The sequence below is a fragment of the Gallinula chloropus genome, assembly GCF_964237585.1.
Source record: "Gallinula chloropus genome assembly, chromosome: 11".
Taxonomy (NCBI): Eukaryota; Metazoa; Chordata; class Aves; order Gruiformes; family Rallidae; genus Gallinula; species Gallinula chloropus.
Genome location: NC_140096.1, coordinates 8704250 through 8720058, shown reverse-complemented (window position 1 = coordinate 8720058; position 15809 = coordinate 8704250). Strand labels below are relative to the sequence as shown.

The 15809-nt window shown below is 47.0% G+C and overlaps 1 protein-coding gene across 1 annotated transcript in view; it reads right to left on the bottom strand.

The window, feature by feature from the left end:
* The window catches only part of MSN (moesin), a gene marked incomplete at its 3' end in the record, with an annotated part of 40125 nt that extends 30578 nt beyond the window's left edge, over positions 1-9547 (bottom strand). Inside the window, exon 1 of the mRNA XM_084269027.1 lies at positions 9484-9547. Coding sequence (XP_084125153.1) covers positions 9484-9495 — 12 coding nt within the window. The 5' untranslated portion in view covers positions 9496-9547. The remainder of the gene's footprint in view (positions 1-9483) is intronic.
* Between the last annotated feature and the right edge of the window lie 6262 nt (positions 9548-15809).

Below are 15809 nucleotides of genomic sequence, written 5' to 3'. Positions count from 1 at the left end.
GACCAGCAGTACAGCAGCAAGGAAAGTGTGTCACCTCAGCATGCCAGGGAAGAGGAAGTTTCGGTTCAGCTCCCATAACAAAGGCAGCACAACCCAGCTGCAGGCAGGAGGACTAAGACATACTGCTTATCCAACTCCTTTCTTAGTTTAGTGATAATGTGCTTTATGATGCTGCATATGGTCACTCTCAAAGCTCAATACCTTCCCAACACAGAGCTTTCAGGTACTACAAGCAGTAGTAGAAGCCTTTTATGACTCTGTTATTCAAGCTCCTAGTAATCTTCAGTTTTGAGACAGCTCACAGAACGAGCAGTCATGTCTAACACTCTAGGCAATTTTGCTTTCTTGACCTGTAGTTATTAGAAGATCTGTTTTAGTGGTCAGATATTATTAGATTAAGCAACTAATTAGTCCTTTAAATGCCTTTCAGTAGCGTCAATGCAATCATCAGGCACAGTCAACATGGGTTCACAAAGGGAAGGTCCTAATTTGATATCCTTCTACTATAAAGTCACACATGTAACAGATGAAGGGAAGGCGGTGGATGCAGTTTTTCTGAATTTCAGTGAGGGTTTTGATACCATCCCTCACAGCATACATCCAGCTGTCCATCAGAGGAAAGCAGGTTCACAGTGCTCTGTGTGGAGAACCGCCTGGTTGGCAGTGGTCAACAGGCTGCAGTGAATGGGGCTGCATCTGGCTGGTGGCTGGTCACCAGCAGCATTCCTCAGGGTTAAATCCTAAGGCCAGTGCTGTTCAGTATTTTTATCAACGATCTGTATGCAGGAGGTGAATGCAGCATGAGAGCACGTTTGCTGACGATAAACTGGGAGATGCTGTTGGCTCTCTCAAGGACCAGGAGAGCTTGCAGTGCGATCTCAGTAGATGGGAGCACTGGAAAAATCATCAACAGAATGATTAAAAAGAACAGATGTTGGATTTTGCACCCAGAGAGAAGTAACATGAGGCACAAGTCTAAATTGGGAGAGGAATGGCTGGAGAGCAGCCCTGTAGAAAGGGACCTAGGGTGCTGGTGGCAGGAGCCCGCAGGGTGTCCTGGCAGCCCAGAGGACAACCTACACCCTGGGGGCATCAACCACAGCAAGAACCACCTGTCCTGCTGTGTTCAGCACTGATGATGCTTCACCTGGAGCATCATCTGCAGTGCTGGACCCCACCATGTAAAAATTTTGTTTTGATGACCCTTTCCTGGACTAATGGTCTGCATTACTTTGCTAAATCTTTAAAAAAATATCTGGAATGCCACTTCTTATTCAGTTCTTCTGCAGAGATATATCATTGGTCAACTTCTGCAGGCATCACCTCTTGCACGCAGGGAGGAAGCGTTTCTGAAGATATCTATATAAAGATCTGTGCCATATCCTTCTTGCTAACTTACATTTAAAGAGGTCAATCATTCATTAAAGTGTCTGTTTAATGAATCAGCAAGCAACCATTACCTTTAATGCATACGTACAAATCCCTCCTTTACAATTTCTACTTGGAAAACCAAGGTTGCCAGTCAGTTGCTATACTAATGGGACTAACAGGATCGTTTTCATATAGGATGATGTACTGGACCACAAAATATTTTGTGAGGTTTGTATCATCACTTCATTACTAGGCAACCTGATATTGCTTAAATTTATCAGCAATGGAACTGCTTTTCCTCCCTTACAGAATCATTTGCTGCCATTCTGCAAGCCCTGTGGATGACAATCATCTTAACATGATATCAAGTTCTGGATTTTAATACAAATCACATTTAATCTGTTGAAGAAATACTTCTTTTTTTAATTCACTATTACATAATAGCATATTCAGAGTCAAGTTCAGCACAGTTTAAAAGCTATGGCAAGGAAAGATTTAGCCCAGAATTCCATACTTTATTAGCCTGTGCTATATAAACCGAAATAAATTTATTAAATGGTGTGACTAAGTGATTGATCAGACTGCAATGGCAGATTTTTCCTGTACTTAGTCATTTCCCCATCATAACTAGTTCTACCAATCCAGAGAGGAAAAGAAATGTGAGTCATAACTGTATTAATGAGAAGGGGGAAAGAAAAAAAAAATCAGTGATATACAGACAGACAAGAACAGCTCATGGCTGCAGGAAGTCATCAGTTTGGCTTTAAAAAGAAAATACCTCAAGAACATAGGAAGGCACACAACCACAGAATACCAGTTCTCCAATATGCTGCACTCAAGATTCTCCGACATCAACTTAACCCCCTCCCCCTGAAGAAAGAATAATAATCCCCAACAACCCAACACAAAACCAGCACTCACACAAACCCAGGGACTTTACAACACTCACACTCCTGGACAGCCACTCCTTCTCCCTCCATGAACCAAACAAGCTGACCAAGAGAGCTAGGAACTTGCAAGAGCGCAGATGGATCTGAACCACACATGCCATGCCCCTCTTTATTACTCCCCTTATCCTCTTCCTGATCTCTTCTGAGACTTCTGTTTTCCTCAACACGGAATCGCTGCTGGCAGAGAAAGGAGTCTTTCTTTTCCCCCTCCTAGCCTGTCATCCCATTCTTGCCTAACTGTATTTTTCTCTACACATAAGATGAGATTCAGAGTTTTTTCCATTCACTCCTTTAGGAGCACTCCTGCACCTTAGCCTGCAGCTACTCCTCAGCCAGCAATCGCCACAGGCAGAGGAACGCAGTGGCACAGCCAAATGCTCCTATTTCTTAGCCTGGGAACAGAGCATCAACCAAACATTATTCCTTCATCCAACCTTTGTGCTTTTCAACTCATTCCTCAGAACAACTGCAGCTTCAGAGATGCTGGAACAACTAGGAAAAAGCATTTTGCAGGAGTCACCATTAAAAAAACCTCTTTAAAGATTGCTCTCCATTTCATTCATGTTCAACAGGCTGCTATACAGAGGCCAGGCACTTGAGTGTCCCAGAACTGCCCCGGAGGAGGGCACACTCAGACAAGCGAGGATGTCCTGCGCAGCTGCGCAGAAGGCAGCAGCACTACTTCACCTACCGATGTACCCACAGTGCACAGCATGTTAGGAGTCAGAAGGGACCTTGAAAGATCATCCAGTCCAACCCCCTGCCAGAGTGGGATCACCCAGACTAAATCCCTCAAGAACACATCCAGGCGGGTTTGGATGTCTCCAGAGAAGGAGCCTCCCCAACCTTTCTGGGCAGCCTGGCCCAGCTGCTGCAGTTGTAATCATCCCAAGTCAGTGCAAGGCCAAACCTCTGTGCCCTTTCAGGTTTTAAATCTCCAAACAGTTGCAGATGATGTGTTTTCTAACAGGTGACCATCCCTTCCTGCAGCCCTGACAACTGTTTGCTGCACAACCGTTTACACATTGCAGTAAGTCATCACTAGCTACCAGAGTCAGAAGGGTGGGGTTTATGCCCACAAATGCCAAAACTGTAGAATGCTCCACCTTGAGACACTTCTGTGGCTGTTTCCAAGAGGTTTGCCAGAAAGAGTAGCATTCCACGAATCTACAGACTTAGCCTGCTTTAGAAATTTCAGACGGGATAAAAACAAACTCCTTTGAAGCAGTATTACTGGCTGCACTATGCAAATTCCTGCTCTTCCCAAACACCCCTAGGGAAAAGCAAGCAATTAACTGGCTGCTTACTAGTGCTCTTAATTTACATCAGTTAATTGCCCTGGATTATTCCCGGGCAGGGAAGGATTTCCTCTTTTCCAATAGTGTCTAAAGCAGCAGAGAGACTCCTCGAAGGGTGATGTACAATCTAGTACACAAGCAGACAGATACACACACACTGGGAGGCGGGGACCAGAGGAGTTAGAGCGGAGATCCAAGCAGACCTCCATTGTGGTCCCCAGAACAGCGGATTAGGCACAGATAACGGCTTTATTGTGCAAATTCAAGGCGGCCCTCTTGCTGCACAGAAGGGAAGAAGACAAAAAAAGGAAAAAAGAAGTCAGCCAAATAAGGTTGGTTGAGCTGCACCGCGCCAGGAAAGAGGCCAGGAGATGACGTCGTCGCCAGAGGAAGCTTTTAGTCAGTTTCCTCTGCAATCTGGAGCGCGGCCAGAGTTACCTCTCCAGCCCAATGTCTGAGGGGGCAGCTGATCAGCCAGGACATGCAGAGCCCAGCAACCCAGGCAGGGGCCTGCTCCCCCTGCACAGCCAGCCTCACGAGAAGCAGACAGAAGGCATTTGAATCGCTTGGGCTCTGTTGATCAGCTCTCTGTGGTTACCTTCGGTCTTCAGCGAGATCTGCACAGGAGGATTTCGCTTCAGAGCAGACATTAGACATAAAACAACTGAAACAAGTTTCCTCTAGAGGCAGTGATGCCATTTCCTGTCAGAGATGAGTCCATATTAAGACATCTCATGAACTATCCTCGCAAGGAAAGCAAGAATTGTAATTAACCTGCAGGGGTGATTAATCAGACAGGATTGAGTGCTGCAACCCCTCGCAGGCCCAAAAAAGGTACAGCCTGTCATTTGCAAGCAGCAAGGGATAAGCAGCCCCTGGTATTGAGCACTCTTTTCCCCAGAGGATTCTTATAGCAGAAGAGGCAGATCTAAAGCTTCCCTCAGGCTCTTTTTATTGTGTGCACCTCACCAACCTCCCCAGAGAAGCTGTGGCTGCCCCTGGATCCCTGGCAGTGTCCAAGGCCGGGCTGGATGGGGCTTTGGGAGGCCATCCCTGACCCTTGCAGGGGGGCTGCAACTAGATGGGCTGTACGGTTCCTTCCAATCCAAACCACTGAATCTATGAACCAGCTTCTCACCCATCTGCCTCGAGAAACAAATCAAGAGATCATCAACAAAAGAAAGAACTCAAGTAACAAGTTCAATCTTCCTGAATCTCTAGTATGATTAGCACTCTTAGGCCCAACATTAAAGTTTTAAGAAATGGATCCTGACTACTGAGAGCAGTTCTTGCTCATTACAGTCTGAAGCCATGACAACTGATGTTTCCTGCACAACACGGGCAGTTCACTACAAGGCTTGCCACAAGAAGGTGAAGCAAGATTTTACCAGGATGTAAAAACCAAGCGAATACTAGTCTATCAGTGGCATTCTTTAAACTCCCTGTTTAACACAGAAGGCCCAAAAATACCCAACAGAAGCTTTTGCTTGCTACCAGGCCTAACTGCTTCATCTGCACAAGGGGTAACACCTTGCTATCCCTGCAGAATCCAGGAACCAAGACAATGAAGACAATACAAGCTGAAGTGCAAAGGTCTCTTCTGGTCTGTAAAATCCCATGACAAGTATAAAGCTACAGAGAATTGACTGTGTATCAGTCCCATAGTTTATCTGGTTCCACTGTACACTCAATGTGTTTTAGCTATTATTGCTTCTGAAGTACATTCATCTTAAAGTCACCAACAGCGGTAACACAGACTCCTGTATAAAGCAAGGGCTTCAGAAGCTGTCAAACACACGTTTTTAGAGCAAGTCCACCTACCCAGTAGTGTTGAAAGAAAGGTACAATGGATTGAGTTTGCCTAACAAGTAGAATCAGAGAATATACTGAGTTGGAAGGGACCCATAAGGATGTTCGAGTCCAACTCCTGAAAGTACCCACGCTGCATCAAAGCCTAACTTTGGTCAGTGCTGCCAGGCTTCCTAAGATACACTGAGGGAGGGAAAGGAGGAGACAACTCCAAAGGGTTGATCCTTGGATAAGACAGAAGGCATGTGTAATGCTTCGAGCGTTCCTTCATAGCACAAGAGGATCCAAACTAAGGGCATCAGAAGAAAGGTATCCATCAGGTCATGACTTCCATCACAGTCCACACTCCCCCCTCAACTTTCAATCACTCTGCTCACAGCTGCCATCTTGTTGCAGCATTTCATAGCAAGTAGCTACACATCAAGAAACTAACTATCCAGTAGGTTCTTCTGATATCTACCCTAGTCTCAGATACCTTTCTTCTAAACCAACCTATTCACATGTCCCAAAGAACAAAGGAACATACACTTTAGGTAGCTTTGGAGTCCAACTGGGAATTTGGATGACCAATGTAAGATACAGATGTGGATCCTGAAGGCCCTATTGGCTATTACTATTAAGGGAAAAGGCAGAAATACCTTTAAAACCAATCTGAAATAGCATCATAGATCCAAGGCCTATGAATCTTACTGTTCTTTTATGCTGAAGACTTCATAATTATCCAAGTTGATTTTCTCTGCAGTAGCACTTTGCCCTAGAAACCTGGAGACTCACATTCTGAACATTGAGAGAAATACTTCACTCTGCCAATACAATATCCTATCTTAGTCTGAAGCTTTCTGTATTCACAGGATTAGCTCCAATTAAACCCATTTTTCTACAACGAGTAAAGACTACATTACCTAAAACACAATTGCACAAGTACTATTGATGGGACAGTTGAATGTTCACCTCATACACAACATCTAGATGTTCATGTTTCAAGTTCTGTGTTGTATCCATTCATAGAGCTACAAAGTAAGTACATTCATAGGCGAAACAGTTAATGAAACCCAGTACTGAATTATTTTCTAACAGCTAAAAATACAGTAAAGTATCAGCCCATTAAACGGGCACAACTGATAAAAAAAAAAAAGATGTAGCTTTCCCTCCCATTTACCCAACTAAGAATTTTTTTAATACTAAAGCTCAAGTGACTAACTATGGTGTTTGGACACGCCACCAACATGACGGCTCATTCAGGATCTGGAGCTGAGTGTACAGGCTCTGCCCAACCTGACATGACTGGATGAGAGACCAGAGCTCTCGTCACCAAGCATGAGACCACAGCCTAAACACAGCCAGTAAACAGACTTCTCACAACTGGGGAAGAGCAAGAGGAGTCTTAGTGCTCAGCTACTTCCACCACCCTGCCATACAAAGCGTGGGGCACTGTATGCCCTCATCTGTGTGTGCTTTAACTCTTGACAGCCAGCAAGCTTTTCAGAACAACAAAATTATAAACCAGCCTTGGTTGCTCAGCTATAAAGATCACTAGATAAATAAAACTGTGGAGCCTTCTTGTGGAGAGGATGGCAGGGTCAGCAGGCTGATCCATGATGGACTTTCTGTATAGCCTACAAGCAACCAAACCCCCCAACTGTGCAGGCATTACACTTAGCAGCAGCAAATCACGTGCTGCTAGTTCAAAGGTTACCAGAGTTAATCTTGGATTCCTATTAATAGTGCACCAAAGCATAGTGCCACTTGTAGCAAATCTCATACAGCTAAATAGCAATCCCTAGCTAGATGTGTTTAACATTTAGCCTAGCTGAAGGAGGAGTAGGGACTCAGAACTCAACAGGTTTGGCTGCTCAAGCCATGCAGAAGCATGTTCTGTAAGCCTGGTGAGATGAATGATAAGAGCTACCAAACACTTTAGACACAAATGTTTTTCCTGCCCAGCCAGAATGGTTCCCTGGAACATTTCCTCCATCTGTCTTCTTCACAATGGATTTATTTTTGCAATGAAACCCACATATAGCTACATCCAACTGCTCAAGTTTCACCCACATTTGACCTTGATTGAGGAAAGTCACTTGCATTTTACTGCTTTGTTAATTAAGCAGCTATTAACAAATCTTAAGCTAGCACACTAGTAGTCATGTTTCTTTCACATGAAGACTTGATTACACAGTTATGCCAGCATATCCTGTTCCTGCAAACCACAGCTCAAGACATAATGTTTAAACTATTATTTCAGTTGGGTCTGTAAGTGGGGTAGATGGGGCAGGAAACCGAGGGCTGATACAGCAGGAGGCCTGCAGCTCTGCACCTCCACACAAGCATCTGAAATGCTCTCTGCGGGATCTGCGGTGTGCAACAGTGTCAGGGCAGAGCACTGGCGCTTCTTATCTCTTCAGTTTTTAAAGGCACCAAAAGCAGAACTGCTGTCAGAACCAGACTGAGAACGTGAATCGGGCCTGGGGTGTGTCTGCAGACAGAAGCTGCAGCCAGCACCTTGCAGCCAGGGCCGTGCCATGTTTGGAGTCAGCCTGTTAGCAGGAACCTCACCGCCCAAGTGTCTCCGCAGCACACTCAGGGCTTCTTGGCGGGTTCACACCAGAAGAATTCACTCCTTGCAAGTGTAAACTCTCCAGCTAAGAGGTCTCAACCACGTTGTACACAGAAGTCCCCTAACCTGAGCTACTTCTGTTAATCTTGCCGAACTCGCCGCCTGTAATCTTTTCGGTTTTAGGAAGTAACTCGTCATTAGTCATTGCTAATGTTTGAAGAAAGGCTTTTCTAAAGTTTCAGAAAACACTGCCATAACCTTTAAGTGGCTTGAATTTGATATCCTTGAAGTTGTTGATGTTTTTTAAAAAATAATAATCTAGCTATTGTCTCGGAGAGCTGGCATTTAAGACAGCAGGAAAAGCAGAAGTCAGTTAAACATCCATTTAGTATCTATTTTAGAGTAAAATAATTAAACTATCCGCAAAAGAAAAATAATCAGGGTGGATTCCATTTTAACTTCCACTTGCATAGGAGTAGTTTTTTGTTTAGAGTTCTTCTCTCCTGCATGTAAACTAGAGTCTTAGCTTGAACATCAGATGTTCTTAGGCTGTTTCAGATCACTCCCAGCCAGGAAACATCCAGAGCCTTCCAGCCTGCTCCTTCCTGTTTTATCAATGAAGAGCTAGGACCAACTCTTTCACTCCAACCAGAAGAAATTAAATGGAAAAACCCCATGCTCATTAGTCACCGAATTCCTGCTGCGAGAGGGAGAGTCAAGTACGGACCTGACCATACTTTCTGAAGCACCAGAACCTCCCCAGCCAAGAAACGCTTCGAGTCAAGCTGGGGCAAGGCTCCCTGGCAACTCGAGCTGACTAATTACAAGCTGTGAAAAGCCCAACGTCTCCTCGCAGAGCACATGAGAGGCGGCCATAGAATTAATTAATTCCCCATCAGGCTCTCGAAAGCTTCACCCAGCACGCCTCCCGCAGCCGGGCGCTCCCCGGGCCCCGGGGCGCACACACGCGCGGGCGGCAGGCACCGCTCCGCCGGACGCTTCAGCCGGCAGCGGCGGCCCCGCAGGGCGCTGCCCCGCCGTTATCCCGCCGTCCCGAGCGGGCAGCTGCGGCCCAGGCCGGGCCCCGACCCAGCAGCCGCCCCGCGCCCGCCCCGGCCCCTCGGGCGGGGGTGCCGCGGCGGGGCAGGGAGTGGCCGGGGAGGGCAGCACAAAATGGAGGGGAGGGCGGCTCGGCCCGGCTCCGCTCCCCTCCCGCCCGATCAGCGCCGCGTTCCCAGGACTCCCTCCTTTCCCTTCTCCTCTTCCCTCCGTGGCGGCCACCGGCCGCGGCCGCTCCCGGGCGAGGCACAGGCGGGAAGTACCCCCCGGGCTGGCGAGAGAGGCGGGTAGCCAGGGCGCCGCCGTCCTCTCCCGCCGCGAGGCCCGGGCGCCGCCACACCCGCCCAGCCCCGCGCACCCGCCCCGGGCGCCAGCTCCGCTCGGGCGCCGCCGAGAGCCGCCTCTACGGCGGGGGTCCCCGCTCCGCGCCGGCAGCACCCACCGTTTTCGGCATCTTCCCGGCGGAGTGGGCACAGCAGGTCGCTCCTCCTACACCAGTGGGGCTCTCGGCGGGCTCCGCGCTGCTCCTAACGGGACGCCGCGCCTCTCCGCCCGCCCCGGCGCAAGCCCCGCCCGACCCCGCCCCAGGTCCTGCTCCCGGCCGCCTTCGTTCGGGGATGGAGCAGCGCGCCCCCGCCCCGGCCTCCTTAGCGGGCCCGGCCAGGCCTAGTCACCCTGCGCCTCATGGCCGGGCCGGGCGTCGCCGCCGAGATTCCGGGAGGCCTCGCCGCGGCGGGGGGCGAAGCGCTGGTGTCCCGCCCGTCGGAGCGGACCCCTTCGAGGCGGTCTGGTCCGGGAAGGGAGAGGCCGTGGAGGCGGCGGTAAAGTCGCACCAGCGCAGAAGCCGGGGGCTTCCAACTGCCCCAGAAGCGGGTGCTGAGAAAGCCCTGAGCTTTATCTGCATGTCAGGTGTCTTCGGGACTTGCGGCCCTAGCTACAAGCGTTATTTTACAAAGCAGTGCTGTTTCCTGTGCCATTGAGCCGTTGGAAGTCAGAGCACAGCGCTGAGAGGCGAGACATCCCTTTGTCTGGCTCGGTCTGAGTCACGCAGGCTCGGGGTGCGGCTCAGGCAGCAGTCTCCTCAGGCCGTGGCCTGTCGAGTGAGCACACTGCCATGTTCCAGGCTGTCCTCGCTCCCCAGTGAACTGAAAAGCACACATCCAGCTCCAGCTGTTTGAAAAGCACAAGGGGCTGTGGCTCCCTGGAGCTTGGCAGGCAAACCACCTCAAGGCTTCTGGGAGGCCACCACCCTAACCATGGCATGAACAAGCACTCCCGTTCACAGATGAAAGCAGCCCGAGGACCAGCCACAGACCACTTGCCAGAGCTTCCAGTGCCATCTACATTATGGAACCAGGGATGGAGGGAATCAGGGTCCAACATTTTCATGGAGATTTAATGAAGCCATCTTAGCTCGTTTGGGACTTGGAAGATAATTGTCCAACAGCAACCTGAGTCCTATTTTCTCCCAGGAAAAAAAACCCAAACTTACTCTTTTGGAAGTTAACAATTTGTGAAGAAAATTAAATCCTTTCAATAAGCTCCATGTCTTATTTTATAGGGGAAGTAGAAACCCATCTTCCTAATTTTCTTGAACTTGTGTCTTCTTGTTAAAACTACTAACATTTTCAATCTTTAAGTGATCTTGGTTGATGGAAAGTCCGTGCAGACTAGCTGTACTTCATACCTCCTTTCTTTCCCAGCATGTTGAATAAATGAGGATTGTGTTAATATGAGAACACATAAATCCAGATATAAAATAGCTTCCTATTAGAAGCAAGCCAAGCTCTACTATGCAGATCCGCACAGACTCCTGTGAAGAAACTGTTCTCTTTAACTGGATTACAGGATTCTGCTGGGATTAATATCAAACTGAACTATGCTGGGAATTGACATCAGATTCGTTATAACACTTTGTACATCCTTAAAAGTTGCAGCTCACTCAAAAGATCACAAAGTGCCTTGTAAATACCTTTAATTAAATCCTCAGGGTCTGCAGAAAGGAAGTTTCTCTTACACCCCCCCCCCCCCCAGGAACTATATTGTTGTAAATGTGTAGGTAATGTAACACAAATAATTTTTAAACTAGATTCTTATAAAATGTGTTGATTTGCTTTTCAATACGATGATTCCTCACTATGCAGCATCATGTGAGAGAGAGGAAATCCAGAATAGTTCTCACACTGTAAAAAAGAAAAATGAAGTTTGTAAGAGATGAGCTCTTGCCTCACCCCAGAGTAAACTGAGAGTAATACAATGGAGAGTAACAAAACTATTTCTGTGCCCACCTGGCAGGAGATGGAATTGGGGTCCGTAAGTTTTGTTGCCTTCATCTGAATATGCAGGTTTCAGCTAAACAAGCATCTCTCTGCTGTGTCTATTTAGGGAAAAAAAATCAGTATAATTAAATCGATGTAAATCGGTGTAACTTTTCTGCACAAAGAGTCACAGGGCAGAAGATACCTGGAATGACATAACAAAGGCACTTGCTCGTGATTTTTGCCGGGTCTGGATCCAGGGATGTTAGCTGTGGGCTTTCTCATTGAACTCAAGTGGCTCTGTGGAAATTTCTTCATTGCCATACTAAGATCATGTGTGATGGGGAGATCCTGATTCTGCTTCCATTGGGACTTCTATTCCAACATTCATACGACCGAGGTAACAGGAGGATTTAATCATTCTTTTTCATGAAGATGATAAAACTTCAGATGTCTAGCTGTTTCCTTCCCAAATTTAAGGAAGTAGTTTATCATCTGGGGACCTAACATTTTCTTCACAGTGCTAACACAGGAGCCGGGATGCGGGTGAAGCCCTGTGCCAGTGAGACAATCAGGTCCAAAGCAGCTGCGTTCCCACTCACAGTGTGCCAGGCACTGCCCATGCACACAGAGTGCCACAGACCATGTGCAGACAGTCTAGAAACACTCCAAAGGGGCAAGTCAAAGCCAAGTGAGTTTTACAGCATGACAGACAGTTCTCACTCAGCCCAGCCACTTCTCTTCTCCTTCTTCTCTATTACTGGTGGCAACAGCTAAACAAAACACCATTCGTGCCACTTTGAAAGATGAGGGTTCCCTGTGACAGGCACATGAGTCTTCACACTTTACTTCCTCTCCTGCTTCTTCCTTTCCTCTTCCTCTTACCCTTGAGGGGAAGGACAAGACATCTGAAACATCTGAACCATGCAGTTCTGCAGCTCCAGTGTCCTGGGAATTCCTGCTTCTGAGGTGCTGCACCAAGACCCCACCTCCCCCACAGACCTCTCCTTCTGCCAGCTGCTGAGGAGGGATGGCCATGTCAAGCAGCTGGTTTGCTGGCCATGTGTGAGAACAAGCACACCAGTGAATTCCTGGAGAGCCACAGGCAGCGTTATCTCTCCTCCCGGACTGCAGGATGAGATTCCAAGGGGTAAACGTGTCGGCTGACTGAAGATCCTCCCTGCAGGAGGCTGCAGAAATGGCTAACATTACCCAGGGCCTCAAAGCTGCTGTCATTCCCAGACTGCTCAGAGCCCAAATATTAAAGTATTTCAGAATTAGATTAGACATGGGTGACATTAATTAAGTGTTCTTCTGGGAGGAGACATTGTATTTCACTGGGGATTTATTGTCTTGGTTTCATTTGCATCAAACCTTTTGTAGTACCTTCTTTCAAGCAGAAAAAGCATAGGAATTACTTGGTCAAAAATACCAGAATTATTTAGTGTGAGCATTAAAACAAGGGGCCATTTTATCAGCATATGGTTTTTCAGGCTAATGCTGGGTAACTTGAACTTCATGCAGCTTTGACATAGAGTCCTTATTCCATTCTGCTTGCTGCCACATAATTAAAAAAAAACAAAACCCACAAACAAACAAACAAAGCAAAGGTGATCCATACCAGAAGGCGTATTTCAGAGGGCTGAAAGAAATTTAGCTAGATTCACATAGGCAAAGGGAGGCACAAAATGAAGTTGTTACCACAGTGTATTACACTTTTACCACACAGTAGTCCTGGATTGTCCTCTATTTAAAATTAACCAGTCTTTTCTTTGAATAACAGTTAAGCTTCTTCCTCTTGCTCTTAGAGTTTCCTTCTGCTCAGACATTAATGCTTACAAGGTCACAGAGAGATGCCTTCAGTGATGATCTTGGATCATTTTAGGGTTTGATTGTATTCAGAGGTAAAAATCATCTTCTCTCCCAAATGCAATCACACTTTCCAAACACCTTCACCTCTTTAAAACTTTTATGCCTCAAGCATCGGGTAATCTTTTGCTGTGATTCTCAAGCTTGGAGGATGAGAAGGGCAAAGGAAGGGAAGAGCATACCACATCTAGGGAGGCAGGACTTGAAAAGGCTGAGAATCACTCCATTCCCACTCGGCCGCTGGGACAGGGCAGAACTGATGTGGACCATAGGATATCTCACCGTATTTGTCTGACTCCCTTTTCACCTCTAGGAATGGAGCTCATTACAGTGTCTTGTCCCAGCTCCTGGCTTGTTCATTCCCGGAAGCAGAAATAGCTGGATCTGCCTGGAAATCCCAGGGGCTCGAGTCCGCCAGATGCTCTGTGAAGCCTTGATTCCTAGTTCCCTCCTAGTCCCCCATGGCCAATAAGGCCCCTGAAGGACCAAGCGTAAAGACAAGACTAGGGACAGTGGTTCACTGTATGGCCCACACCACTCACCTCACCCTGTGTGTCTGGGGATGTGACGTGTCTGTGCAAGAGAACACTGAGAGGGGAGAGTTTCAAACCAAAGGGTGTGCATTGTATGCACAGATAACATAACTAGCAAGGACAAAACAATGAATGGCAGTATCTTCTGCCAGCTTGGGCAAAAGGTGCTAATGTAGAAGTGCTCTGAAATCTGGGCAGCATTGGAACGACATGAGTGTTGGAGACTGACGCTGGTGCCTTCTCAGAGCAAGAAGCTGAGGCAAGGCTCACTGATCTGTGCCCTCTCAAACTAGTGAAGAGAAATTATTCCTGTTGGTGAGGGGAGATATCAAGCTAGGGCTCTCAGTTTTAGAAAAGATATCTTATCTAAACAGTAGCTCCAGTCATATTTATTCTGATTGGTTTGATATCTATCCAAAAGGAAACGTGCTTACTCATATGCATTTCTCAGAAGCCAATAAGCATTTACTGTAGTCATGGCCAGCTAAAAACAAACTGGAAGCAGGGTGCTCGAGGTAAAATACTACATTACCCAGTGCATTTTACCCCCTGAGGCAGTCCACAAAGCTTGTGAGACACCCACCAAAGCTGTCTAGACCAGGAAAGCCTCACTGTAAACAAACCACGACAGAGAAGAAACAGTTAAGGCTCCAAAATCTAACAAAGCCTGTCACTCTGCTCTTCATCCACCTTAATTTCTTAACAAGACACTCCAAAGCTTTGTAGACATAAAATCTAGCAAATCTTTTATTCAGCAGGGCTCAGACCAGCAAGGGTGTACACACACCACCAGCAGGCTTTGCTGAAGAAAGGGAGACAGCTTATCTTCAGGAAAGGTCTTCACAAATCCAGTGCCTCAAAGAAAGCAGTGAACAGGAAAATGAGAGCTCTACAGGGACAGCAAGAGCAAACCTCATTTCTTCAGAAGTCCTGAGGCTCTATCAACACAGGTACTTCACTGTTCAAACATCACAGCTTGCTTTTTCTTATGAAAATGCTCAATTTGCTTCTCCATAGGCAAAGTAAAAGTAGCTGAGGCACTGCCAATCCACAACCCTCACCCTGAGAAAAATTAGGCTGTTAAAGTCCTGAGCTATAGATTAGGGACAGAGACTAGAAGATTGCTTTCCTTGAGCTGAGCCAGGGGGTGACTGGATGATTTTATATTCTTTTTGATCAACCCAGCTATTGAAGTAATACTGTGATATTGGCAATCTTAGGGGGAAGATGACGACATCATCGTCTTAAGGTTTCAGGCAACAGTGCAAATTCTTTATGTTATTTATAAAGAAAGGTTTCTACATATTATCTAAATTCTCAATTTAAAGTAATTGTTTCCTGGGTAGTTTTTGAAGCTGTCAGTGCAAAGTGTTTATTTTTAAAGTCTTTTGAGGTTTCATAGCTCAAGTACTTCAGAGCACTGAACCAGAGAGGCTGATGGCGGACTACAGCTGTTTTTCTTGTCCAGCCTCTGTGATACATAAAAAGGAAAGAACCAAACCAAAACAAACCAAAACAAACCCAACCCTGCAAAAGAGTCTGATCCAAACCCCACCAACTGCAAATTTGCACCATAGACGATTATGGAGTCGCACTCTCCACATCTTAGTACTTAGGAGGCAGAGAAGCAGCTTGCTGTGTCTACAGACCGTTAAGTAAGCTGCTTCCATACCATCACCAGCTTCCACCACAACACTGCAATTCAGTGATGTCTGGGTCTGTGTTGAACTCGGTGAAAGAACAGCTCTTGACTCCTGGACAGCTCTCCTGACCCTCTGTTTTTTCTTCAGGACCAGAGCATTCAGTGCCTGGGGCAGCAGAACGTAGGCTCATGCATGCACAATCCGTTCCGTGACCCTATTTCATGTCTGCAGAGTGCTGCTTGCTGCCTTCCCACACGCACAGGAAGGCCCAAGCAAACGTCCCATCACTTCAATATTCACAGTTTAAGCCTGGCTGCCCCCATTGCATGGCAGAGCCACTGTGGGAGAGGGAGCAGGATTATTCATAAGTAGCTGTTATCAATGCAGAAGCAGTAGCCAGTGAATAGGCTGTGTGCTAACCCCCAGACAGCACTGCCTCTGATGAGGTTAGTGGTTTGGACTGTA